The 24,758-nt window shown below is 64.3% G+C and overlaps 5 protein-coding genes across 6 annotated transcripts; 4 read left to right on the top strand and 1 right to left on the bottom strand.

Moving 5' to 3' along the window:
* The first annotated feature begins 1,846 nt into the window (after positions 1–1,846).
* On the top strand, positions 1,847–4,449 carry LOC103530718 (lysosomal acid glucosylceramidase). The gene is made up of 10 exons (XM_008496297.2): positions 1,847–1,907; positions 2,061–2,252; positions 2,338–2,484; positions 2,652–2,785; positions 2,948–3,120; positions 3,216–3,453; positions 3,562–3,786; positions 3,868–4,031; positions 4,135–4,260; positions 4,341–4,449. Exons 1-10 carry the CDS (start codon positions 1,847–1,849, stop codon positions 4,447–4,449), a joined length of 1,569 nt encoding a protein of 522 aa, XP_008494519.2.
* Positions 4,450–6,151: 1,702 nt separating this feature from the next.
* Positions 6,152–8,698, bottom strand: MTX1 (metaxin 1). Of its 2 annotated transcripts, none has more exons than XM_030465204.1 (8): positions 8,599–8,698; positions 8,426–8,495; positions 8,009–8,088; positions 7,799–7,891; positions 7,284–7,466; positions 7,044–7,120; positions 6,620–6,774; positions 6,152–6,535 (listed from the first exon to the last, which is right to left on the bottom strand). In XM_030465204.1, the coding sequence occupies exons 1-8, from the start codon at positions 8,677–8,679 to the stop codon at positions 6,309–6,311; spliced, it is 966 nt and encodes a 321-aa protein (XP_030321064.1). In that variant the 5' UTR covers positions 8,680–8,698; the 3' UTR covers positions 6,152–6,308. The 2 variants fall into 2 exon arrangements, with proteins under 2 accessions (XP_030321064.1, XP_030321065.1); XM_030465205.1 differs by having other exon boundaries at positions 6,620–6,744.
* Positions 8,699–10,161: 1,463 nt separating this feature from the next.
* Positions 10,162–17,757, top strand: THBS3 (thrombospondin 3). The gene is made up of 23 exons (XM_030464948.1): positions 10,162–10,258; positions 11,171–11,377; positions 11,533–11,789; positions 11,905–12,007; positions 12,286–12,312; positions 12,572–12,654; positions 12,781–12,832; positions 12,914–13,062; positions 13,263–13,403; positions 13,565–13,642; positions 13,731–13,883; positions 14,012–14,122; positions 14,247–14,354; positions 14,560–14,719; positions 14,829–14,947; positions 15,079–15,131; positions 15,293–15,486; positions 15,563–15,741; positions 15,848–15,896; positions 16,062–16,258; positions 16,336–16,508; positions 17,135–17,274; positions 17,495–17,757. The coding sequence occupies exons 1-23, from the start codon at positions 10,162–10,164 to the stop codon at positions 17,755–17,757; spliced, it is 3,093 nt and encodes a 1,030-aa protein (XP_030320808.1).
* Positions 17,758–19,971: 2,214 nt separating this feature from the next.
* On the top strand, positions 19,972–21,999 carry LOC115599632 (cell wall integrity and stress response component 4-like). The gene is made up of 3 exons (XM_030464947.1): positions 19,972–20,049; positions 20,852–21,729; positions 21,922–21,999. The coding sequence occupies exons 1-3, from the start codon at positions 19,998–20,000 to the stop codon at positions 21,997–21,999; spliced, it is 1,008 nt and encodes a 335-aa protein (XP_030320807.1). The 5' UTR covers positions 19,972–19,997.
* Positions 22,000–22,103: 104 nt separating this feature from the next.
* MUC1 (mucin 1, cell surface associated) lies at positions 22,104–24,191 on the top strand. The gene is made up of 4 exons (XM_030465213.1): positions 22,104–22,244; positions 22,496–22,611; positions 22,706–22,852; positions 23,842–24,191. Exons 1-4 carry the CDS (start codon positions 22,157–22,159, stop codon positions 23,914–23,916), a joined length of 426 nt encoding a protein of 141 aa, XP_030321073.1. The 5' UTR covers positions 22,104–22,156; the 3' UTR covers positions 23,917–24,191.
* Positions 24,192–24,758: the final 567 nt, after the last annotated feature.

Below are 24,758 nucleotides of genomic sequence, written 5' to 3'. Positions count from 1 at the left end.
GGGGTCCTGGGGAGAGGGGCTGCAGTCCCTTGGAAAGGAGCTGGGGTCACTGGACAGGGGGCTGTGGTCCCCAGGAGAGGGACTGGGATCCCCAGTTATGGTCCTTTGGTGGGGGCTGCCTCCCAAGCCTCCCACATGGGCAGTATCAGGGGGACACAGGGGCCTCTTTGGTGGCTCTGTCCCTCCCCTTCAGTGTCTCCTGCCTGGCAGGTGCCTGCTCTAAGGATGGATCCCAAATTAGGAGGTGCCAAGCCCAGGCTTGTTTTGCAGAGGATAAACTGCCTCAGCCTGCTCCACCCAGCCCTGCTGCTGGTGTGGGGATGGGCCACGGTGTGTGTGGGGGGTCCAGCAGCCCCCCTGTGCATGTCACCCATCAGTTGGGGGGCAAGGAGTGTGAGGGTGGTGGTCTCCACTGTGGCTCCTCTGCCCACGCCATCAAAGTCACTGGTGTGGCCATGGGCAGACCGGGGGTCTTGGCCATGGCATGGGGTGCAGGTGGCTCCTGCCCATGCCCCTGCGGTGCTGCTGGGTGGAAGTTGGCCAAGGACCACCAGACATCAGCAGGGACACACGGGTGGTCACCCGTCCCCTGCACCCATTCCCTGCTGCGTTTGGGGAGCCCTCTGAGAAGGGAGCACGGGGCTGGGGGAAGTGGCTGCAGGGGGGGGGAGGGGGTCCTGTCTGGGGTGATCATGGAACGGTTTTGGTTGGATGCACTGTGGGGGGGTGGTGGGCATCCTGCCCCAGCTTCCCTCTGAACGCTGGGACAGGTTTTAGGAGAAGTTTGCAAACGCCGCAGTGAGTGTTGAAAGTTCTTCATATTGGAGTGAGGTTGCAAAATCATCCCCAAGCTCCTCTGCAGCCACGGGGTGTCCTCTCCCAACTCACCTTTCCTGCTCCACCAGAAGCTGGCACCTCCTACCACACTCTACCAGCAAGAAGGTCCTGAGCCTGCTGCCCTGCTCCTGGCGGAGACACAGTGAGAGGGTTTTCTGTGAGTAGCCTGGGTCTGGAGTGGCTTTATCAGTGGGGAGGAGGTGACCTGGGACAGTGGGACCCCCCTGAGGCCAAACTCAGGGTGCTGGCCGGGCATCACCTCTGGGCAGGGAGCAGGAGGTGATGGATGGGGGACAACCCGCCTGTCCCCATCCTGCACGGTCCAGGAGCAGCGAGCTGCCTCTGTCCCACCCTGCCTCCTCCTCCCTGGGGACAGCAAGCATGGCACTGGGGTCCTGAGCCTGGAGATGACTCCTCCTGGGCCATCATCGGGAAGCTCCTTGCCCAGCCTCATGGGAAGGATGGGGCAGGTTGGGAGCTGGGGGGACCCCTGTGTGCTGGGGGTCTGACCCCAAACCACTCCTGGCTGTGGTGCTCATGGGCCTGGGAGCACAAACCCATGGCTGAGAAGGCACTGGGGTCATATGGAGTGGCATGGGATGGCATGGCATGGGATGGCATGGGATGGAATGGCACAGCACGGATGAGCAAGGGAGGGGAGACAATGGGAGTGAACCAGCGTGGGTGGCTGTTAACACCAGGCCAGTGGGTGTGGGGCAGCACACGCCAGTGGGGGCTGCACCCCTGGTACCATGGGAACTGGTGGGGTAGGAGGGAAGGTGAGCTCTGTGCTGGCGTTATGGGGAGCAGGGAAGAGGGGGGTGAAGTGCTGGTGCTCCCTGAGGCTGCTGGACAGGGCAGCATTGGGGCTGTCCCTGCCCTGGGTCTCTGTCCCTGGGCAGGGTGAGGAGGGGGCTGAAGGAGCCATCAGCTGATGCTGCTACCCCACTCCTGTCCCCAGTGTTTGCCATCTGAGCCGTGCTGAAGCTGAGGGGACATGGGGCACACGATGGGCTATGCTGCTGTCCTGGGCTGGCTCCTGCTGGTGCAGGCAGCATCAGGGGTAGCAGGTAAGTGCTGGCACCACGTCACCCAGGAGAGGCCTGCAGGGCTCAGTCGTTTGGGGTGACAAAGCCATGGGTTGGGTGCCCATGATGGGTTGAAGGAGTGGGCTGGGCTCTTACCAACAGCCCCCTGTGCTTGCCCTGTCTCTCCTGTCACAGGTGGCCATCCCTGCGATGCCAAGGACTTCGGGCATGGCTCTCTGGTGTGTGCCTGCAGTGCCACGTACTGCGACACGCTGGACCCCGTTGTGCTGCCAGCCCCGGGCACTTACATCAAGTATGAGAGCAGCAAGGCTGGGAAGAGGCTGGAGCGCAGCGAGGGGACCTTCCAGCCCAATGCTGGGAGCACAGGTACCAGCTGGGAGGTGGCACCTGGTGGTCCTGGGTGATGGAGCCTCCCCGTGCAGTGTCTGCAACGCTGCTTGTCCATCCCCAGATTTCCATCTCACCCTGGACACGACGCAGCGGTACCAGAAAGTGAAAGGCTTTGGTGGCTCTGTCACAGACTCAGCTGCCATCAACATTCAGTCCCTGTCACAGGATGCCCAGAACAACCTGCTCCGCTCCTATTTCTCCGAGGAAGGTGAGCCCGGGGCAGGGACGTGCTGCTGGGTGGTGGGGCTGGGCTGTTCGGCATCTCCTGCTTGGGGTCTGGCTGCTGAGATTGGTGCCAAGGGGCTTCTGGAAGTTGAGGGCTGCACCCCCCGAAGATACCCCAGGGATTCCCATCACCACCCACCCTGTCCCCAGGCATTGAGTACAACCTCGTGCGTGTCCCCATGGCCAGCACTGACTTCTCCGTGCGCCTCTACACCTACGCTGATGCAGTGGGAGACTTTGAGCTGAAGCACTTCAACCTGACAGAGGAGGACACACAGATGAAGGTGAGCCTGAGGCACCAGGGCTCCCAGTTTGGGTGGGACAGAGTGGAATGGGGATGGAGAGCATCTTCCCAGTGATAGGGTGGGAGAGGATTCATCCTGCTGCTCACTGTGCCAGTGCTGGCGCAGACCAGGAGAACTTGCTGCCACCCTGCTTGTCCCCAGATCCCCATCCTCCAGGCAGCCCAGGCCATGGCCAAGCGTCCGCTCTCACTCTATGCCAGCCCCTGGACCTCTCCAGTCTGGATGAAGACAAACGGTGCAATGACAGGGAGAGGGACACTGAAGGGCAGCCCTGGAGACAAGTACCACCAGGCCTGGGCTAAGTATTTCATCCGGTGAGGGGCTGCAGGACTGTGGTGGGCACTGGGGTCACCGCTCCCAGGGCTGATAGTGCCACAATGGAGCTGCTCACCCTCTGTCCCCTGCCCAGGTTCCTGGATGAATATGCCAAGTACAACCTGACCTTCTGGGCAGTGACAGCAGGGAATGAACCCACGGCTGGTGAGATTGTTTTCTACCCCTTCCAGTGCCTGGGCTTCTCCCCTGAGCACCAGAGGGACTTCATCGCTCGGGACCTGGGCCCCGCGCTGGCCAACAGCTCCCACCACAACGTCCAACTCATCATCCTGGATGACCAGAGGGTGATGCTGCCCTACTGGGCCCAGGTGGTGAGTCCTCAGGGTGGTTCTCCTTGGCCCCATGGTGGCTCTCCCAGTCCCATGGTGACTGCCCAGCCCTGGGCATAGGTGTGGGTGGTGACTCCTTTCTCCTGCCAGGTTCTCAAAGACCCCGTGGCCTCCAGTTACATCAGTGGCATTGGCATCCACTGGTACCTGGACTTCCTGGCACCCATTGACCTCACACTCTCCATCACCCATCACCTCTTCCCAGATTATTTCCTTCTCTCCACGGAGGCCTCCACAGGCTCCTACTTCTGGGAGCCCAGGGTGGTGCTGGGTGGATGGGACCGTGGGAGCAAGTACAGTCACAGCATCCTGACGGTAAGGGCTGGGTGGGGACCAGGGACACACCAGCCACCCCCTGGACCTGCCCGTGGCTCAACAGCCTCACGTGCCCCACAGAATCTCAATAACTATGTGACGGGCTGGACCGACTGGAACCTGGCCCTGAACATGGAGGGGGGGCCCAACTGGAGCAAGAACTATGTGGACAGCCCTATAATCGTGGACAGCAGCAAGGACATCTTCTACAAGCAGCCCATGTTCTACCACATGGGGCACTTCAGGTGTGTTGGGACTTGGGGGGAGACTCCCAGGGGGATGCTCACTACTGCTGCCAGCTCCAGCCCTGCCCCAGGTGCTGCGCTCAGGTCCTGTTTGTCCCTGCAGCAAATTCATCCCTGAGGGCTCACAGCGTGTGGGGCTGTCTGTCTCCAAGAAGTGCCATCGATGTGACCTGGAGCACTCAGCTTTCCTGCGCCCCGATGGCACAGTTGTCCTGGTGGTCCTGAACCGGTGAGTGGCTTGGCCCCAAGCCCTGGCTGGAAACCCAGCTGCCCCCTCTGACCTGTGTGTGTCCCCTCACACCCCCATAGCTCCACCACGGATGTGTCCTTTGGGATCTCAGACCCACGGGTTGGCTTCATTGAGGACACAGCTCCTGGTGACTCCATCCAGACCTTCCTGTGGCAGCAGCCAGCCTAGCACAGCAGCTCAGCTTGGAGTGGTGGTGGTGGGTTTGGGGACAGGTCCCTGCGTGAGGCTGGGGCTGCAGCACAGCCCCTGAAGCCCTGCAACTCCCCAAGGGACCTGTTTGATCCAAGGGCTGCGACACCAGCTCTTTTCTAGATGTTTTCATAAAATAAACAGGTTTTCTACAACCTCGCCTGTGCACCAACTGCCCTCCTTCTCTGCCTGCTCAGTGGGCAGCACTGTGCCAGAGGAGGTAGATTTGGGGCTGGAGTTACAGGCTGAGCCCTGTGGGTTCCATCCCACCTCTCCCTGGGGCATCCTACCGGGGGCCGGGCCCATAGCACAGGAGCCCCAGGCACGCAGCACCCGTGGGGCAGGGCAGGGACCCGGGGCCAGCAGCAGCCTGGACCCACAGCCAGGATTTAGCACGGGGCCTCGACAGCAGCCCCAGTTTCTCCTCCTGGCCAGGGCAGGCGGCCACGTGCTGCGGTTTCTCCCGTGGGCGCAGGCAGCAGCCCCCCCAGCTAATGGGAACCGGGAGCATTGGGCACATACTTCCCGAGTGACGTGATGGGGGAGTGGGCACGGGGGGGCTGCACTGAGTCATTCCCCCTCCCAGTGGGGCCCCTCCAACTGGGTCAGCGTGGGGGAGGCTCCGCAGCGGGCCCAGCCCAGCCTTATAGCACCGCAGCTCCGGTCCCGGCCCGTGGCCATCACACCCGTGCCGGGGGGAGCGGGGGGGTGGGGTGGGGACACACGTGGCACAAGTCTGGGGACACCAGGCACAGCCAGGACCCAAGAGCACCCGCAGCAGCCGTGTGAGGACGCGGTGGAACAAGCAAGGGCTCTGTGCTGCCCGCGCCGTCCCGGCCAGACGCTGCTTTTCCATCTGGGCGCTCGTAAAGAGACCACGGGCAGAGGAAACCACAGCAGCGCTGCCGCCCCTGCGGCCAAAGCCCACACCGGCTGTCCCGAGGGAACACAGCTGCGCTACTGGGGCACCCGGACAGCTATCCCCAGGTCCCCTCTGCAGCTCCCGGAGCCGTGCTGACCGCAGGACGTGCATTTGGCAGTGCCAGCGGTGAGGAACTCCCTGCTGCTGGCAGACACGGACAAATGCACAGACAGAGCTGTCAGCGCTGGAGGGATCCCGGCTGCAGCCTCCGCCAGCCCGGGGAGCCAGCACCAACCCCCCCCCCCCTCCCCGCAGTGGGGACCTTGTGTCCTCTCGCCTGGGGTCACATCCTCCTGCCTGGAGCCTGGGCCTCCCTGGAGCTGCTGCAGCAGGCAGCTCGGCCAGGACTGTCCCCTGCCATGTCATGGCTCTTGGGGAAGCCAGGTTGGCAAGTGTGGCTTGCAGGGGAGCAGCCCCATGGGCCCCTGAGCTCTCTCTGCCCACCAACGGCAAGGGAAGGCGGAGGGCTCAGCCCTACAGCTGCCTGAGCAAGCCCAAGGCTGCACCACCCAGTGCTGGGGGATGCTGCTGAGACCCTGTCAAATGCTTTTAAAAACCTTAAAAACCTGAAAGTCTCCCCCTCACCCCATTCCCAGAGAGCCCCAAGGCTGGGGACACGGGCAGAGCTGTGGGAAGGTCGGTGCAGTACTGTGGTACCAGGGCAGGAAATGGGGCAGCACATCAGCACCCACTGCACCCTCTGCAACTGGGGACACTGGGAAGGACCCTGAGCTTGCTGGGAGGACAAGAGAGTGCAGGTGGAGAGGGGGGGGATTTATTGGCATGGCAGGGATGCTCCCCAGGGACAGGGCTCCCATTTCCCATTGAGCACCCACAGGGAGCAGTGCTGCCAGGCTCCCAGTGTAAAAACAGTCAGTTCCAGGGGTTGGACAAGAAACAACTGCGCGGCCCTTCCTCACTCCTCCTCTTCCTCTTCCTCCTCCTCCAGGGCGAGGGGCTGACGGCCAGCCGGCCCCACGCTGCCACGCTGGATGGAGACGATGCCACTCAGGAAGGCATAGCCCAGCATGGCTGCCAGCCCCACCAGCACCGACAGCAGTTGGTTGCGCCGTTTGTGGGGGTCCTCCTCTGCCTCGCTGCCGTCAGCACCCGCAGCCCGTGGGGCGCTGGCCGAGGGCTCACCTGGGGGGGGGGGCAGAGCAGAGGTGTGGGGAGGGGATGGGTCACCTCAAGCCCTCAGGGCCAGGCAGGGGAGGATGCACTCACCTCCATCCCAGGGGAAGTAGAGACTGAGGATGGAGGTGCAGTAGTTGCACAGGTTCTGCAGGGACTTCAGGTGCTGCTGCAGTTTCCCGTTGGGCAGCTTCGCCTTCAGGAGCGGCGCCAGGCGGCTGAAGACGAAGGCGTCGAGGGAAGCTGGCCTGGGGCAGAGACCTGACACTGGGCCACTGTCCCTCCCGCTGTCCCCACCCAAAGCCACCCGGACGTGTCGGCCACCCCGCAGCCCCCTGAGCCCCCAGGGATGAGAAGCAGCTCCTTGAGAGGGCGCTCTGCTTCCAGACCCCAAAGTGGAACAGAGGGAGCAGGACAGTCCCATCCCATGGCCAGACAGACAGAAACAGGGTCCTGATCCTGCCTGGATGCAAGGGGCTCTTGGGCCCTGGAGCTCTTTCCCCCTAAGAACACCTACGAGTCACCGAAGAAAAACTTCTGGGAGCCAAGGCGCTGGGACAGGAGTGTCAGGCATTCCCGAGCATCCCGGTAGAGCTGGAGAAGGAGGACAGAGGGTTGTCACCCACCCAGCCACACGGCAGACGGCCTCAGTGCTAAGGGGAGCAGGAAGGAGGTGCTCAGCTGGGGTAAGCCCTGGACTCCAGTGAAGATCTTGGCCTTGTATGGGTCCCACTATGCCCAGGCCACATCCTCTCACCTCTTTTTCCAGCTTCTCCTCATCCTCCATGTAGCCATCTCCCCACAGGAGCTGCAGCCGCTCCAGGTGCTGCTTGTGCATGCAGTTGGGCAGGAAGAAGTTCAGGGGGAAGGGAATGGTTTCTGCGTACCATTTCCGTGTGTGCTCCACGTAGTTCTTTGCATCCACCCAGAAGGTGTGGATCTGCAGAAGAGGACAATCTGTGCCCAGGCCACGGTGAGGCTAGGGCCAGGGCAGCCTTTGGCCATGCCTGGGAGCCCACAGAGAGACCCCAGAGACCACAGCGGGCTGGGGTAACATCAGAGTCAAGGCCAGACCCCAAGCCTGGCTGCATGCAAGACCTCTGGTACCCCGGTCCCTGCTCTTGGTGCTCTAGGCACTGGAGATGTTGCTGCCTGCAGCGTTCTCCTGGCACACCTGAGCCTGCTGGCATTGCTCCAGGGAGTGGATCCCACCCTGGGTGAGCCCATCTCCCTCCTGGTCCCCCTTCCCCCCCCCAAAATTTTTCCACTCACCAGCACTGGCAGCAGTTTCTCCTCCAGCAGGGACACGAAGGCCAACGTGTCAGCGCCTTGCGTGGCCGAGAGGTCGTAGTCAGCGTTGTACTTCTGCAGAGCAAACACCAGGACTGCAGCCCGGCAGGGACGTGGCAAATCCTGCCACACCAAAGGCCACCTCCTCCCAAGGGGAGCTGCAGGGCCCTCCAGCCCCCCACCCCTCCTTACCTGCTTCCTGAGGTGAGTTATGATCTGCTGCGTTTTGGAGATGGTGCCCTCGTCCCGCGTCTTCAGCGCAGGCAAACACCCTGGGGCAGGGAGGGGGCAGCTGCAGAGGGGTGCTTGGGGTGTGTGTGGGGGGGTTGTGCCGGGATGGTGACCCCCATGCTGGGATGAAGGTATGCAATGGAAAGGGAGGAACACGTGGGGTGGGGGGCACATAAGGGGGGCTTGGGGGCACCTTGGGGGTCAGAGGATGAAAGCTGCGTCTCATAGAAGGGGGGGGGGGGGGGGGGCGGTGTCGGGACAGTGGGGGTGAAATGGGGAAGGGGGTGCCATGGGGCAAGGGGTGCAGTGGGGTAGGGGGTGCCGGTGCAGAGGGTGGGTGGTCCCTGCAGTGCCGGTACCCCTCGGGGGGAGCCTTACCGGAGGGGCTCCTCCAGGGGCTGGTGACCCGGTGTACCTTCAGCGGCGCCCCGGTAAACCGCGCGTAGGTCTGCAAGGGAGGGGAAAGCGTGGGGCAGGGGGCTGGAGCCCCGGTAGGACCCCCGGCAGGAAGACCTCGGCGGGACCCCCGGCGCGCCCCCGGCCCCGCTCACCAGTACGGCCAAGCAGTCGGGGTCCACCGAGGGCAGCCCCCAGCCCCCGACCCAGCAGAACAGCTCCATGGGCGCCGCCATCTTCCCGCCCGACCCGGAACCACACGGGCGGCCCCGCCCGCCCTCACCGCGGGGCGGCACCGGCACCGGCACCGGCACCGGCTCTAGTGCGGCGGAGTGGAGCGGAGTCCCCGGGACCGGGGAGGCTGTACCTGCTGGATACCTGGGGCCGGGACCCGCGCTCGGTCCCGCACCGCCTCCCCTTGCCCCGCACCATCCCGCGCCGCCCCACTCCTCACTGCGTCTCTTTGTCCCACACCGTATCCCCCTGCCCCGCTCCATCCCGCCTCGCTCTGCATTGCATCCCACTGCTTCGCTCCGTCCCGCACCGCCTGTCCCCACCTCATCTCCCTGCCCCGCACCGCATCCTACTGCCCCGCTTCATCCCGCACCTCATGCCCCTAACCCCACTCTATCCCATACCATCTCTCACTGCATCCCACTGCTCCACTCCATCCCGCACCGCCTACCCCTGCCCCATCCCTCCCGCACCGCTCTGCCCTGCACCATCCCACGCGGCCACGCACGTTTCCATGGAAGGGAAACTGGAGCCGGAGCCCGCTGGCAGCTGAAGGAGGAAAAATTCCCCCCGTGCGGCTCGGTGGCCGCCTTCCCTCCCAGCCCCACCCCGTTCCCGGGGCCGCTGGCGGGCGCCGAGCCGCTGGCGCGGGGCTGGGGTGGCCCCGGGCCGGGCCCATCCCGTTGTTATGGAGCTGGGGGGAAACACCAGTAAACACGAATAGGCGCCGTGGGCCACCCGCCTGCCTTGGCTGGTGCTCAGTGGGATCTGTTCGGCCGGTCCGGGAATCCCGGGCGGGCTCCGGTAGCAAGACCCCGGCCCGAGGGCTGCCTGCGTGTTACCGAGCTGCTGCCGCCGCCCGAAATCACGGCGGGGGCTCTCCCTGCGCCCCTTCCCCACAGCCCGGGACGGAGGGGCAGGCGGTGCCGGGCTGAGCTCAGGGTGTTTCTCCGGGGCTTGGGCAGGGTCTCGGCGCTCTCCAAGCGGGGGCTGGCTCTGCTCGCTCCCCTCCCGCCGGGCCCGGGGACTCCGCCTGTCCGGGGAGCATCGCCCGGCCCCTGGGGGTTGGCACCGGCGGTCCCGGGCTCTCTCGGGTTTGGGATGCTCCGGCGCTGCTGGGGCGGCTCTGGCTCGCAAGGAAGGCGGCCCCAGACTGCCTGACCTCCCGGTGAACCGGCGCCTGCCACACTCAATTTCTGTGAGCGGGAGCTGCGCCAGGGGCGGGCAGCGCCGGGGCGGCGGTGGGTCGCCCGCAGCCCCGCGTCCGGTGCGGTGCGGTGCACCGCGCCCGCCCCACCCCGCTCCGCTCCCCTCCGCCGGCGGGGCTGGGGCCGGGCAGCCGCGGCCGAGCGCCCGCCGGGGTCCCCGGGATGCGTGTCCGTGATTGACGGCTCTTTGTTTCCTCCTCGCCGGCAGCACCCGCCCCTCCTCGCTTTCACCACCCCGCCCCGCCGCTCTCCGCTCGTACCGGCGGCACCGGAGGCATGGGGGCACCGGCGGCCGCGGGGGGCCCGGCGCTCGGGGCGCTCCTGGCGCTGCTCCTGCTGGGCACCGGCGGCGCAGCTCGCCCGGGGCTGCAAGGTAAGGAGGACAGCAGGGGCCGGGCCCCGAGGCGGCGGGGACACCCGACGGGGCGCCCGGCCCACTGCCAGGAGGGGGGCGGTGGCTGGAGCCCCCCCAGCGCCGCTGTCGCCAGGCGGGGATCTCCGACCCCGCTCCCCAGCCCGGGGCCGTTGACAGCGGCTCTGTTCGTCCTGGGAGGTCTGGCAACCGGGCTGCGGGCAGCGGGGGACAGAGGGACATTCATCCCTGGAGCTCGGGGTGGCCAGCGGCAGCCGCGGGGCTGGCTCTGCCCGGGGGCAGCGCGGGGCACCGAGCCGCCTGTCCCGCCTAGACGCCGGTCCCAGTGCTGGCTCGGACGGCTGGAAGGCTCCCGGGCCCATGGTACGCGGTTGGGGCTTGCCTCAGACCGCTACTCCTCACGGTCTGCCCGGTGCGATTGCAGAGGCGGTACCGGGCTCTCCGTGCTTCCCCGAACCTCCCCGCGCCAGTGCCGAGGGCCGGGCCGTTTCTCCAGGCGCTCCCGGTCCCTCCTCGCCGTAGTTGCTCCATGCCGTCCCCCGGTGTCTGTGCCGGGAGGGACTCACGGAGCCCCCACAGCTCCACGCGAGCTGTGTCCCTGCTCTGCGATACTTCGGGGTCGCTCGGTTCGCCCCGTTCTGCCTCCCCCGTCCCACACTCCCGGCTGCGGGATGCTCGGGGCTGGCGGCCTCTGCAGCCGCACTCGCGGGGAAGTCCCGGCTGCTGAGCGGGGGTAGGGGCCGGGGACCTCTGCGGGCTCCGCTGGTCGTTCCCGGTGGTCCTGGAGCGCCACCGCGCGGGGCTGGGACTGGGCGGGGCCCGGTGGTCCAAGGACCCCCGCACCGGGAGCTTCTCTGTGCTCCTGCAGCCGGAGCTGCTGCTCTGTGACCCCAGCACTTGCCCCCTGTCCAGTCATCGACCTTCTGATGGTGAGCGAGTCCCGGCAGATGGCCAGCATAACCCACAAGATCCGGATGGAGCTTCTGACTGTCAACGATGTGTACCTCCTCTCCACCTTCCGCCTGCCCCCCAAGCAGGGGGGGACCCTCTTCGGCCTCTACTCCAAGAAGGACAACACGAGGTGGCTGGAGGTCTCCGTGGTGGGGAAAATCAACAAAGGTGGGTGCCACCAGAGTGTGCTGGTCCTCATCTCTCAGGGAGAAACGGGCCGAGTTCCTGCCATCTGCGGGGCCCACTGGGGTGAGCGGGGGGTCCCAGGGTGCTGCTGGCACTGTGGGAGGGAGAGCTGACAGCCCCTTCCTGCTCCTCTGCAGTCCTGGTGCGGTACCTGCGGGGGGACAACAAACTGCACTCGGTCAACCTGCAGCACGCCCAAGTGGCAGATGGGCAGAGCCACACGGTCATCGTGCGCCTGAGTGGGCTGCGTGGGGACACGCTGAGCGTGGAGCTCTATGTTGACTGCAAGCAGATGGACTCCAGCGTGGGGCTGCCTGAGCTGTCCGAGATCCCTCTGGGAGAGGTGGAGTCCATTGAGGTGCGCACGGGGCAGAAGGCCTACCAGCGGATGCAGGTGAGTGCCAGGACCCCCTGAAGGGCTGAGACACCCCCCCACGACTGCTCCCAGGGACCAGCAGACCTCCCCATGGCTGACGGTGTCTCCCCTCTGCATCTCCCCTTGTACTCAGGGGCTTGTGGAGTCCATGAAGCTGATCCTGGGAGGGTCCATGAGCCGCGTGGGGGCCCTGAGCGAGTGCCCTTTCCAAGGAGATGAATCCATTCACAGTGCAGGTAACAGCATGTCCGTGCCCTCTGCTAAGCAGGGACAATGCGGGGGCCTTATGGGGTCATTTGTGTGCTACATGCTGTGGCACAGGGATGTGGGATGTATGTCACCAGTGTGTAAAAGCGTGCAGTATGTCACCCAGAGAGGTGCTCCTGCCTCTCTTGGTCCAGCACCCACCCCACGGGTGGAAACTGCTGTGCTGTGTCTGAGGTGACCAGGAGCAAGGTGACACTGCTGGACTTTGGTGGCAGCATTCAGTAATCTCTCATCTCTCCTCTTGCAGTGACAAGCGTGCTGGCTTCCATCCTGGGTGAGTCCCTGCTCTGCTTCTCATGTCCCCTGGGTGAGGCCAGGGGCATATTTTTGTCACTTCATGGAGGTGGTGAACCCTCTGTCCCAGTGTCCCAGGTGCCTGTAGGGCCCCCTGGGATGGGGTCAGTCCAAGGACATGCAGTGTGCCAGGGGGGAAAGGGTCCTTTGTGGACCAGGGAGGAGGAGGAAGGGCTGTTGTCTGTCTTGCCCTTCCTGTGTCTGTCCTGGAGCTGACCTTGCCCTTTTTGCTTTGGCAGGTGAGCAGACCAAGGCACTGGTCACACAGCTGACCCTCTTCAACCGAGTCCTGACAGAGCTGCGGGAAGACATTAGAGACCAGGTGAGGTGGTGGGGGTGGTATCAGTTCTCCCCGTGCTCGAATTTCCCAGAAACATCCAGCTGCATGTTCCAACTGCATGGATGCCACCTGCATCCTCCTGACACCGGGTGCTCTGCCACCTTGCAGGTGAAGGAGATGTCCCTGATCCGCAACACCATCATGGAGTGCCAGGTCTGCGGTGAGTGCTGGTGGGGGTCTCCTCCCTTAGGGGGCTGAGAGCCTCCCCATCTCACCCCTTGCTCATCCCTCCTCTTCTCAGGCTTCCACGAGCACCGATCCCGCTGCAACCCCAACCCCTGCTTCAGTGGTGTGGACTGCATGGAGACGTACGAGTACCCCGGGTACCGCTGCGGGCCCTGCCCACCCGGGCTGGAGGGCAATGGCACCCACTGTGCAGACATCGATGAGGTGGGCACGGGCCTGGGGAGGGTCAGCTGGTGACATCTCAGCCCTGGCACTGCCTGAGCAGCATGGGCAGATGATGTTTCTTCTCTCTGGATGCATCCTCAAGCTGGGGAACGGCCCCAGTGGGACACCCTGGGGCAGCGGGTGCCCCAGTGTGGATGCTGTGCCCAGAGGTGAAGTTTGTCTCTCTCCCCGTGCCTCAGTGTGCTCATGCCAACCCCTGCTTCCCCGGCTCCAAGTGCATCAACACAGCCCCTGGCTTTCGCTGTGAGCCCTGTCCCCGCGGTTACCGGGGCAGCACCATCTCCGGTGTGGGGGTCGACTACGCCAGGGCCAGCAAGCAGGTGGGTTTGGTGCCACGGGACTCGGCTGGGTCCCTGGGGATACACCTTGTATGGACAGGCAGGGCAGCTTTCCTGGGCAGGGTTTCTGCTGCCAAGTGCAGGCAGGGACAGGTCCTGGGTGATGTTTTCTCCTGTGATGGTTTCTCCTGTGCTGGTTGCAGGTTTGCACTGATATTGATGAATGCAACGATGGGAACAATGGGGGCTGTGACCCCAACTCCATCTGCACCAACACACTGGTGAGCAGAGTTGTCCCTTTCCCCTGCCTGGCATCCTGGGGGCCACGCTGCTCCCCAGCTGCTCCCAACTCTGCCCTCTCTCCCTCAGGGCTCTTACAAGTGTGGTCCCTGCAAGTCAGGGTTTGCTGGCAATCAGACATCCGGCTGCATCCCACAGAGGTCCTGCAGCACTCCTACCAACAACCCCTGTGACATCAATGGCTTCTGTGTGTTCGAGAGGAACGGGGAAATTGCCTGTGCAGTGAGTGGGCAATGGGGGTCGGGGGATGGAGAGGAAGGGGAGGGGGTTCAGGAGGTGTTGGCACAGGCAGCTGTTCATCCTGCCAGGGTCCTTCCCTGCTTCCCAGCCCTGATTTCTTATGTTTTCAGTGCAATGTGGGCTGGGCTGGCAACGGCAATGTGTGTGGGCAAGACACAGACCTCGATGGTTACCCAGACGAGCCCCTGCCCTGCATCGACAATAACAAACACTGCAAGCAGGTGGGCTCCTGGGGGGGAGTGCAGCAGCCTGGGCCGGGGGATGCCAGGGGGCTCAGGGAGCCCGGGCAGGGCTGTGCTTCAGCCCTCATCTCCTCCCTGTCATTAACATGTCCTGTGCCTGCAGGACAACTGCCGCCTGACACCGAATTCAGGGCAGGAGGACGCCGACAATGACGGCATCGGGGACCAGTGTGACGATGATGCTGATGGCGATGGCATCAAGAATGTGGAGGTGGCTGTGCCTGTGGCTCTGGGGACAGTGCTGGGCAAAGGGCCTCTCCCTTTGCCTTGATGCTGATGCCCTCAAGATACTTCTCCTGGGATCAGCAGGCTGGGGGATGGTCTCGTGCCTCGCTGGAGATGTTCTCCTGTGCAGGTCTGTGGCTCTTTGCCTGCCAGCCACTGCAGTACGGGTTTTCCTCTGCTCTTCCCTGCAGGACAACTGCCGACTCTTCCCCAACAAGGACCAGCAGAACTCAGACACGGACTCCTTTGGGGACGCCTGTGACAACTGCCCCAATGTGCCCAACAACGACCAGAAGGACACAGACAGCAACGGTGAGGGGGACGCTTGTGATAATGACATCGACGGGGATGGTGAGTGGCTCTGGGACAGCCTGCACAGGGTGGGTGGGTGCTCACAGGGCAAGGACGTTGTCACACCAGGCTGGGGACTGAGGACATCCACCCTGCTCTGTCCTCACAGGGATTCCAAACATGCTGGATAACTGCCCCAAGGTGCCCAACCCACTGCAGACTGACCGAGATGAGGATGGTGTTGGGGACGCCTGTGACAGTTGCCCTGAAATGAGCAACCCCACTCAGGTATGGCCGGGACCAGGCTGGGGTGGGAGGCCAGGGGAACAGGATCCTGCTGGCAGGGTGGCCTCCAGCAGCACAGCTTGGGTCCCCTTGGCCTGGGGTGTCTGCTGAACTTGGGCTCTGGTCTTCTTCAGACAGATATGGACAGTGACCTGGTAGGAGACATCTGTGACACTAATGAGGACAGGTAGGGACCACATTGCTGCAGGGTCACCTCCCTGTCCTGTCTCAACCCTGGCAGAGAGCTGGGTTTCTGGCTTGGAGGCATTCAAGGGGAGATGGGAGGGTCTTTGGGGTCAGTGAGGGTGCTGGTTTGTGGCACTGCTCTGACCCCATTTCTACTCCCAGAGATGGGGATGGGCATCAGGACACCAAGGACAACTGTGCTGAGATCCCCAACAGCTCCCAGCTGGACTCAGACAATGATGGGCTGGGGGATGACTGTGACAATGATGATGACAACGATGGCATCCCTGACTATGTGGCACCTGGCCCTGACAACTGCCGCCTCATCCCCAACCCCAACCAGAAGGACTCAGATGGTGAGCAGAGGGTGGGCAGGGGGAGTCAGAGCCTCCCGGGGCTCAGCCTGACCCTGACCAAGGCTTCTGCCCCTAGGGAACGGTGTGGGCGATGTGTGCGAGGAGGACTTTGACAATGACACCGTGGTGGACCAGCTGGATGTGTGCCCTGAGAGCGCTGAGGTGACACTGACAGACTTCCGTGCCTACCAGACCGTCATCCTTGACCCTGAGGGAGATGCCCAGATTGATCCCAACTGGGTGGTCCTCAACCAGGTGTGGGTGCTGCCCCCTGTGTTCCTGGGGACTGGAGTGTGAGTAGAGAGGGACTGGAAGTTCCCTGGGCTGCTAGGGAAGCCTCTCACCCTGCTGTCCCCCACAGGGCATGGAGATTGTGCAGACTATGAACAGTGACCCAGGCTTGGCTGTGGGTAAGAGATGCACCTGCAGCCCTCGTGGGGCAGCCCCCTGCTCCTGTCCCCTGTCCTGGGGGTCTGGGACAGGGTTTTGCCCCATAGAAAGGTGCAGGGTGGGCTGGAGGGTGTGGGCTCTCAGGCTGGGGGTGAGGGTTCCTTGCAGTGTTTGCCCCCCTGTAGGCTACACGGCCTTCAACGGGGTGGACTTCGAGGGCACCTTCCACGTCAACACCGTCACCGACGATGACTACGCCGGCTTCATCTTCAGCTACCAGGACAGTGCCAGTTTCTATGTGGTGATGTGGAAGCAAACAGAGCAGACCTACTGGCAGGCCACCCCCTTCCGTGCCGTGGCCGAGCCGGGACTGCAGCTCAAGGTGGGTGCTGGGTGCCCCGTGGGTCAGGTCAGGCCCCCTCGGATGGGTCCCCCCCTGACACCTTCTGCCCCCCACAGGCAGTGAAGTCCTCGACAGGCCCTGGAGAGCACCTGCGCAACGCTCTGTGGCACACGGGCCACACACCCGACCACATCCGCCTGCTCTGGAAGGACCCCCGCAACGTGGGCTGGCGGGACAAGACCTCCTATCGCTGGCAGCTGGCCCACAGGCCCCAGGTGGGCTACATCAGGTGAGCAGGTCTGGGCCCAGAGGATGCTTCTGCGAGGGGATCTGCACTGCCCGTGCTGCGTGGGGAGGATGCCGGCTGTTGGGAGGGGTCCAGCCCCTCTGGGACCACACCAGGGGAGTCCTGCCCCGGTGAGGGATGCTGGGCCTGGGGAGTTGTCCAGCCCCGGTAGATCAGGGGCCTGCTGGGCGTGGGGAGTGGTCCAGGCCCGGTGGAGCCGTGGGCGCGTTTCCCCTTTAAGGATCCCATCGGGGCAGCTGCCGCGGGGGGGTCTCAGCGGGCAAGGCCCGTCCGCCCCGTCCGCTCCACCGGGCCCCCGCGGCCATTGTCCCGTCGTCATGGCGACCCCACCGGCCGCCGGCGCCTTTCACATGCAAAACACCCGACAAAGGCGGCGGGGCCGGGCCGGGGGCGGCGCGGGGGGCCCCGGGCCGGGGGGACAGACTCGGCGGGATGCCCCAAACTGGTGCCCCCCATCCCATCCCGGGGAGGGCTGCTCTGGCCCAAGCCCGGTACCCCTATCTCCATTCCCGACACCAATCCCGGGTCGGGATGCCCGGTGCTGGTTCCGGTGGGGTCCTGATCCCCCGCTGACCAGCCGCGCCCACCGTTCCGTTCCTTTCCCGCAGGGTGCGGCTGTACGAGGGCCCGCGGTTGGTGGCCGACTCCGGGGTGATCATCGACACCACAATGCGCGGGGGGCGGCTGGGGGTCTTCTGCTTCTCCCAGGAGAACATCATCTGGTCCAACCTGCAGTACCGCTGCAACGGTGAGCACCGGGCTCCCCAAACCACCCTCCTGCAGGGACACCGCTCCCCCCACCTGCACCGGGGCGGGGGCCGAGAGTTCGCAGAGCATCTCCTCCCTCCACCCCTCTGCGGGGGTCGATTTGTCCGTCCCGTTCCCGGGAGGCCCGGAGCGGGGTTTTCCCGCTTTTCAGGACTTGCCTCCCTCCACCTCCTGACGCCCCCCCCGGCTCTCGCCCGCAGACACGATCCCCGCAGACTTCGAGCCCTTCCGCCGGTTCCTGCTGGAGCGAACGCGAATGAGCGACGCGCCCGGCCCGAGCACCCCGCCGACAGCACCCAGGGGCGCTCCGGGCCCCGCAGCCCCCCACTCCCGCCGGGCTCCGCTCCCGGCTCCCCGCGGACTTTGCACTACCGGTACCGGCGCCTGCGGCCGGCCTCGGGGCGAGCGGGACCTGTCGAGTGCGGGGCTGCTCCCCCGGTCCCTGCCCGGATTCTGGCCATAAAGTTTTGAGTGTTTTCTAGCCTGCGCGCCCGCTTCCTGGGGGAGTCCCGGTGCCCCGAACCGACACCGGTTCCACCCCCTCCCCATCCCCCGGTACTCTCGGCCCCGTCCCTCGCCGTCCTCCTGGTGGTGGGTCGAGGGGGTGAGGATGGGAGCCCGGTGCTGAGATGGTGCCACCGGCGGAGCCCGGGGCGGCAGGAGGCCGGGACGAGTGCAATATTGGTAGGCGAGAGCACAACACTGCACCGCATCCCGTCCCTCCCGCCGCCCCGGAGGGAGCGGAGCCGCCGCCGCCGCTCGGGCCGCTCCGTGGGAACTGCGCGGCGCGCGCCGAGCCCCGGCGGCAGTGCCCCGTTACCATGGCAACGGCTGTCCCGGCAACGCGGCGGAATGTACCCCCCCTCCCGTCCCGCCCCGCCCCGGAGAGCGCGGGGCCGGCACCGGGCAGGCCCTACCTCCGCACAGCCCCCCCAGCCCCGCAGCGGCGACAATGGGCGCGGCGGCCCCGGGCCCGCTCTTAAAAGGGCAACGTGGGACCGGGGCGAGCGGTACTCGGGGGTACCGGGGGTACAGCGGACATCCCGGCGCCGCTGCGCGTACCCATGCGGGACCGAGGCCGGCGAAATCGCCGTTCGGTACCGAGCTCTGCCCGCCCTCCAGGGGGTGCACGGTGCAAGGGGGTGCTGCGAGTAGCCGCCGCGGAGCCCCGGAGCCCTTGCCACCGGGTGGAGCCGGGGAGCGGGGAGAGCGCTGTGCGGGGCCGCTCCCGGCAGGGGGGGCCGCAGCTCCAGCGCAGACCGACACGGAAGAGGAGCGAGTGCTCGGTCCGTGGGGATGGGGCGGCCCCGGAGCCCCCGGAGCCCTCGGTCTCCTCAGCCCTGCGAGTTCAGCCCGTACCGGAGCCGGTACCGCGGGTTGCTACGGCGGGAACGCGGTGCTGTGCTGCCATCTGGGGCTGGGGCTGGTGCCTTCCCTCCAGCTCCCCCTGGCAGCGGATCCTCTGCGGGTTTCTCCTTAGGGGAATGTCGCAGCCCTTAAACCTCGGCTATGAGCGGGCTGGTGGGGCCGGGAAGGTTCTCGGGGACACCGGCACCCCGGTAATTACCTAAAGCCGGAATTGGCTCAAGGAGCAGAATGTGGCAGCTCTAGAGGGGTGCAGTGCCCCGGACAGCAACCCTGCCCTCCACCACGGCTCTTGGGGGAACCATGAGCCCAGAGTTGGCCTCTCCCCTGCCCAGTTTCCCGAGGTCCCCTCTTTGGTTTTTTTTTGCACTGACACCTCGTCCCAGCACTGCTGGAGTGGTGGTTCAGCACCTCCACACGGGGGTGGGAATGATGCTGGGCTCAGGGGCCCCCCAAAATCTACCTCGGGAATTTGGGCCCTCCCCAGGAATCGAGGAGGAGCAGAGAGGGACAAGAAAGGTTGGTGTGACACAGCCATGCCATCGGCACATGTCACCGGGGTCTCTGCACCCCAAGTGCTGGTGGCACCTGCTGGGGTGGAGCATTGGGCATCCAGCATGGCACTGGGCATCAGCCTGGGCCGGGAGGTGTGTCCAGAGTGGGAACACGGGTCTTGTGTCTGGGGTAGCACTTTGTGTCCGAAGGTGGGGGACCTAGGACCTGACAGGGAGGTTACTGGGAGTTACTGGGATTTCATGGGGCATGGGCCCCACCTGTGTAAGCAGTTGAGGAGGGAATCACCGGTGTTTATTTGAATGTTGGGCGAGGCAGTGACTGACCAGTAATGATTAACCCCAGGCTGAGCCAGAGGATGAGGCCCCCCCACCAAAGAGTGAGGGGCTAGGGGGGGGCTGTGTCCCCCTACTCTCCCTCCCACGTCCGGGGCGCTGTGGCTCAGACCAGGGGACTGGGCAGACACTGCCCCTCATCTCTGCCCATGGACACCCAGTCTCTTCCTTGTGCCCCCCCTTGTGGCTTGCCCACCCCCCAAGTACAGAGGTGCTGTACCCCAAATGGGGAGGACCCAGCCAGGGCAGAAGATCCCATGGGGGGGCCCATCAGGAAGGAAGCACCCCATGCCCTGTGCCAAGCAGGGCAGAGGGACCCCCCCTCCCTGGGGCCAGCAGTGGGGTGGGGCCTCCCCACCTGCTCCAGGTGCTCTATAAAGCTCCCGCCGCTGCCGAGCCGCCAGTTCGTGATCTTCAGATTGTGGAGCACACTGCTGGCTAACGGGAGAGCTGCTGCTGAGCCCCGAGAGGTGCCGGGACCCCCCCGGGGATGAGCTCCATGGCGTTCACCACCCTTCTGCTGCTGCTGCTTCTGGGCACAGGTGAGGGGCTGGGGCCAGTGGGACCCCCAGCTGGAGGGAGCCAGGCTGGGACCTGGGCAGGTGGGGGAGGGGGACAGGGTCCCTTGGGCTGCTCTTTGAGCAGGGAACAGAGGACACCAGAGGTGGTGGCCCTCAGAACCCCAGCAGCAAGGACATCACCACGTCTCCTGGTTTGGCCCCTGGCTGCAGGTTCTCCCCCTGGGACCTGGGGACTTGGCTGTGGCCACGGCCATCGGGCAGGGCCAGGCAGCCGGGCTGGGCAGGGCCAGCTGGAGGAAACTGTGCCTGGGGCTCGCAGCCCGGAATGCAGGTGTGGTCCCAGGGAGCCAGCCGGACCTTGGTTCTCCTCGGGTGCTGACAGCTCCTGCAGCACCCTCCGGGAACCCTCCCGGGAGCCTCTTGTGCTGGCTGGCAGCCCGGCCATGTGGCACTGGGGGAGAATGGGTGGCACCCCCCAGCCCAGTGACACGCAGCAAAGGAAGATTTCTCCTGGAGGGGCTTTGCCTGAGGTCCCGGAATGGCAGGGAGCAGGGGGATCTGTGGGACTGGGTGTGGAGCCGGTACCAGCCACTCAGCACTGCCCGGACCTCGGTGGTTCCACGGGTGCTCAGGTTGTGGGGTGTTCCTGAAGGTCTTGTTGGCCTTGCAGGTGTCAGAGCTGCTGGTGGTTGGCTGCAGGAGGTTGTGGTGCCCCTCAGTGCCTCATGGCCCAGAGGAGTGTCCAGCTGAGGAGCCATTTGGTGGGAAACCTTTCCAAACCAGTGCTATAACCTCAGCTGCCAAATCCTGGTGTTTCCTCCAGGTCGGTGTGAAATGTTCACTGAGTCTGAGACAACCACTACAGGGACAACCACCACTTACATGAGCACCACGGATTCAACTGCTGAGACAAGTGCCACCACCACGACTCCTGTCTTCTTCACCATCCCCAACAGCACAAGCAGCAACAGGGACCAACCTTTCTTCTCCTCACATGTCACAGTCTTCCCCACCACAAGCAACAGCACAATCCACCCCTTCAACAACAGCTCCACAAGCAACACCGTGGCCAACAGCACAATCCACCCCTTCAACAACAGCTCCACAAGCAACACCGTGGCCAACAGCACAATCCACCCCTTCAACAACAGCTCCACGAGCAACACCGTGGCCAACAGCACAATCCACCCCTTCAACAACAGCTCCACGAGCAACACCGTGGCCAACAGCACAATCCACCCCTTCAACAACAGCTCCACGAGCAACACTGTGGCCAACAGCACAATCCACCCCTTCAACAACAGCTCCACAAGCAACACCGTGGCCAACAGCACTGTGATGCCTGTCCTCAACAGCACTGTCATCTTCACAAACAACAGCGACTGGGTCACCCCCATCCACATCAGCAACAGCAGCTCCACCACTCCCACCTCCAGCACCAACAAGAGCAGCAGCACTCGGGTCACCCCCTCCCAGAAAACCTCTGTCACCACTCAGGGCAGCACAGCTCCCACGCAGACCCCCACAACCATGCTGGGCAGCAGCAGTGCTTCCAGCCCTACTGCCCTGCTTCCCACTGCTGTCCAGCTGCTCCTCCGTGTCCCCCTGTCCTTCCGCATCCTCAACAGGAGCTTCAACGAGAGCCTGCGGGACCCCACGTCAGGGGACTACAGGAGTCTGAGCTTCACGATCCTGCTCATGGTGAGTCCCAGCCCTGTCCCTGGGGGAGCACAGACCTGCAGAGTCACAGGGAAGGAATCCCCTCCCCATCAAAATGTCCCAGCACCTGCACTACCAAACAATTCAGCAGCCCCAGGTGGTCCTGCGAGGGGACAGGAGAGAGAGGGGGGGGTCCGGGAGGGAGGTGGTTGTCACCCCAGTGCTTTGTTCCAGTTTGAACATGTCTTTGACTGTGTGAGCTGCATGGGTGGGCGGTCCTACAAGGGATGCAGTGAGCTCCTTTTCAGGTGAGTGGCTCCAGCTGGCAGGGCTGGAGTGTCCCAGCATGTCCTGGCAAAGAGCCCCTGGCAGGGGGTGGTGATCTGGGGGCTGACACCTCCTCTCACGGGCAGCCCCGGGCTCGGTGGAGGTGCAGTCCACCCTCGTGTTTGGGCACGGCAATGGCACCATGGCCAGTGATGCTGCTGAGCAGCAGCTGAGGAAGAATCTGGACGAGAATGGCTTCATCATGGGCCTGCAGCTGGACAGCATCCGGAGTGAGTGGGGCTGGGGTGGGCTGAGCCCATGGGGGGGCTCTGGAGGGCTCCACAAGGGCTGCCCCATCCTGACCAAAGCTCCTTCATGGGGGGACAGGCTGAGGGCTCGCATCCTGCAGTGCTGATGCAATTTCACAGTCCCCAGACCCTGCAGAGGAGGGCTCATTCCCTCAACCCCATCCTGGGGGTCTCTGGAGGCTGTTTGTCCCAGCTGACCCCATGATGCAGACACATCTCTGGTTTTCTTTCAGGCTCTGTGGATGTGACATCTCCAGCACCAGAATCCAGGGTCCCAGACTGGGCCATTGCTCTGCTGGTCCTGGTCAGCATCCTGCTGCTGCTGAGCATCCTCACCTGCTTTCTGATGGTGAGTCCCCCGTCCCCATGGCTTTCCTCACCTGCCTTCTATGACGGGTCCCCTGTCCCCATCCACAATGCCACCAGGCCCTCTTTTCCTCCAGACCACTTGTACCTGCCGCCGGAAAAGCCGAGGGAAGCTGGACCTGTTCAGCACAAAGGATTCCTACCACCCCATGGCTGAGTACGCCCAGTACCAGAGCCACGGGCGCTACGTGTCACCCAACAGCAAGTCCAACCCCTACAGCCAGGTGAGAGCCATCCCAGAGCCCCATCCCCAGGGCTCCTGGCACCACACTGCAGGGCTGGGGAGGTGCAGGGGAAGGTGCTTCTTGGTGGAGATGGATGGTGGGGAAGGTGCCTTGGCCACTGGGTTAATGGGTAATGGGACCAGGGGGGCAGCACAGGGGTGGCCCCAGGAGCCTGCCCCACGTTGGTCCCCTCCTGGCCAGGAGGTGACCATAATGTCACACCTGGATGGAGCAGCAGTGCTGGGTGTGTGGCTGGTGCAGACCCAGCCCAGCTCCAGGGAGCTCCCCATGGCCTTGGGCATTGCTCCCCCTGCCCATCCCTGGGGGGCTCGGGGGTGGGCTCACTGCCTGCCCATGCTGCCCCCCTCAGCCGTGTCCCAGCCAGACCCTCACATCAGGACATCCCTCTGCCATGGGGAGTGGGCTGGGGGCATTCCTGGAGGGGTGGGAGTGTTATTTCCATAACCCCACCCTATAGCCCCCCCAGTGGCTCTGAAGAGCTTTGGGTTGAGGGGTCAGGAGTTGCCCGTGCAGGTGAAGGACTGGGCACCCCCAAGGCATGTGGGGTTGGGGGATGTCAGCTCAGGCCCCCCTCCTTCCCCCCGTGCTGCCTTGCAGGCAGGGGCCGTATCCAGCTGCTGGGCTCCGTGTGAGCCCTCGCCCTGTTCAAATACCAGGGGCCTGGGTAAATATTTACCTTCACTCTTGCCAGGCAGGCTTATCACCCCAGAGGAGAGGAACATGGCCAGGGCCACTGCTCCTCCTGCAGCTCCTACACCTAGGAGGTCTTAGGGTGCCCAGGGGGGCTATGGGTGCTCATGGGGGCTATGGGTGACTGGGGGCAGCTGTCCCCTGTGCAAGGGGATTCCCTTTCTGGCTGAGCACTAGGAGGGAGGAGGGTGTGTGTGTCCCTCTGCTACCCCAGGTAGGGCTTGAGGAGGGGGCTCAGCCCAGCTCTGACACCCCCTCTCTGCTCCCCCCCTCCCCAGGTTGCTGGCAGCAATGGGGGGGGGACTGGCACCTTCACCTACACCAACCCCACCGCTGGCTCCGACAACCTCTGAGGGACTCGGTGGGATGGAGGGCGGCTGCTGAGGGGAGGGGGTGGCCATGGCCCCTGACTCCCAGGGGAGCAGAACCAGCCCCGGGTGTGTCCCCCGGTGCTTTCAGCAGGAGCTGGATGGTTCTGGAGCAGCTGGATTCATGCGCATGACAGAACTGGATGAACAAAGATTTGGGTCCGGTGGGGAGAGTCCCCCGCAGCCCCTGGCCCCCCACACTCCCTTGGCTTTGCAAACCATGCTCCATGCTGGGGGGGGGGGGGTGTCTGGGTTTGTGCTCCACCCTCCCTCACCCCTCACCCCTGGGGATCTTATTGTTGGGTTTTTTGGTGTTATTTTATATAAATATATATAAGTGGGGTGTCAGCACCAGGTGTGGTGGGGAAGTGGGTGGCAGGGTCACGGGCCGTGGTTTATTTATCTCATTTCACCAATAAAAAGACGGGTGCAGCTGGGCACTGTGTCCCACCAAGCTGCCACCAGCCCCTGTGATGCCGTGGGGGCTCCTCTGGGGGACTGAGTCCCCTTCTGCTCTCCCACAGCTGGTGGACATCCCCTGCGTGGCCATCACCCACTGGGGGGACCTCAGCTCAGTGAGGGGGCTGCACTGATTTCTGGGGCTGGGCAGACGTGTGGTTGGTGCTGGGTTGTTTCCACCCATGTACTTAGAGTAATCTGGGCACTGGCAGTGTCCCCATTCCCCCTGGGGTGTGACCGTGTCCTGCCACCATGCCCTCCTGCTTGCTCACATCCCACACTCTCGGTTTCTGTCTCCTGAGCAAACATTTCTCATTTGACACAACCAGTTACCTGACGGCTGCACCAGCAGAAAGTTCCGGGCTTGG

This window comes from Calypte anna, chromosome 25, assembly GCF_003957555.1.
Source record: "Calypte anna isolate BGI_N300 chromosome 25, bCalAnn1_v1.p, whole genome shotgun sequence".
NCBI lineage: Eukaryota > Metazoa > Chordata > Aves > Apodiformes > Trochilidae > Calypte > Calypte anna.
This window is presented reverse-complemented; position numbering and strand designations above follow the sequence as displayed.

Coding starts and splice junctions, on each gene's coding strand:
- THBS3 (XM_030464948.1), top strand. CDS start 10,162: ATGGGGGCACCGGCGGCCGCGGGGGGCCCGGCGCTCGGGGCGCTCCTG. Junction 13,884..14,011: donor ACGGGGAAATTGCCTGTGCA/GTGAGTGGGCAA, acceptor TTATGTTTTCAG/TGCAATGTGGGCTGGGCTGG. Junction 14,948..15,078: donor AAATGAGCAACCCCACTCAG/GTATGGCCGGGA, acceptor GGTCTTCTTCAG/ACAGATATGGACAGTGACCT.
- MUC1 (XM_030465213.1), top strand. CDS start 22,157: ATGGCCAGTGATGCTGCTGAGCAGCAGCTGAGGAAGAATCTGGACGAG. Junction 22,612..22,705: donor TCCTCACCTGCTTTCTGATG/GTGAGTCCCCCG, acceptor CTTTTCCTCCAG/ACCACTTGTACCTGCCGCCG. Junction 22,853..23,841: donor AGTCCAACCCCTACAGCCAG/GTGAGAGCCATC, acceptor CCCCCTCCCCAG/GTTGCTGGCAGCAATGGGGG.
- LOC103530718 (XM_008496297.2), top strand. CDS start 1,847: ATGGGCTATGCTGCTGTCCTGGGCTGGCTCCTGCTGGTGCAGGCAGCA. Junction 2,485..2,651: donor CTCCTATTTCTCCGAGGAAG/GTGAGCCCGGGG, acceptor CCCTGTCCCCAG/GCATTGAGTACAACCTCGTG. Junction 3,787..3,867: donor ACAGTCACAGCATCCTGACG/GTAAGGGCTGGG, acceptor CGTGCCCCACAG/AATCTCAATAACTATGTGAC.
- LOC115599632 (XM_030464947.1), top strand. CDS start 19,998: ATGAGCTCCATGGCGTTCACCACCCTTCTGCTGCTGCTGCTTCTGGGC. Junction 20,050..20,851: donor GCTGCTGCTTCTGGGCACAG/GTGAGGGGCTGG, acceptor TGTTTCCTCCAG/GTCGGTGTGAAATGTTCACT. Junction 21,730..21,921: donor GCTTCACGATCCTGCTCATG/GTGAGTCCCAGC, acceptor GCTTTGTTCCAG/TTTGAACATGTCTTTGACTG.
- MTX1 (XM_030465204.1), bottom strand. CDS start 8,679: ATGGCGGCGCCCATGGAGCTGTTCTGCTGGGTCGGGGGCTGGGGGCTG. Junction 8,496..8,598: donor CCGACTGCTTGGCCGTACTG/GTGAGCGGGGCC, acceptor CCTCCCTTGCAG/ACCTACGCGCGGTTTACCGG. Junction 7,121..7,283: donor AGGAGAAGCTGGAAAAAGAG/GTGAGAGGATGT, acceptor CTCCTTCTCCAG/CTCTACCGGGATGCTCGGGA.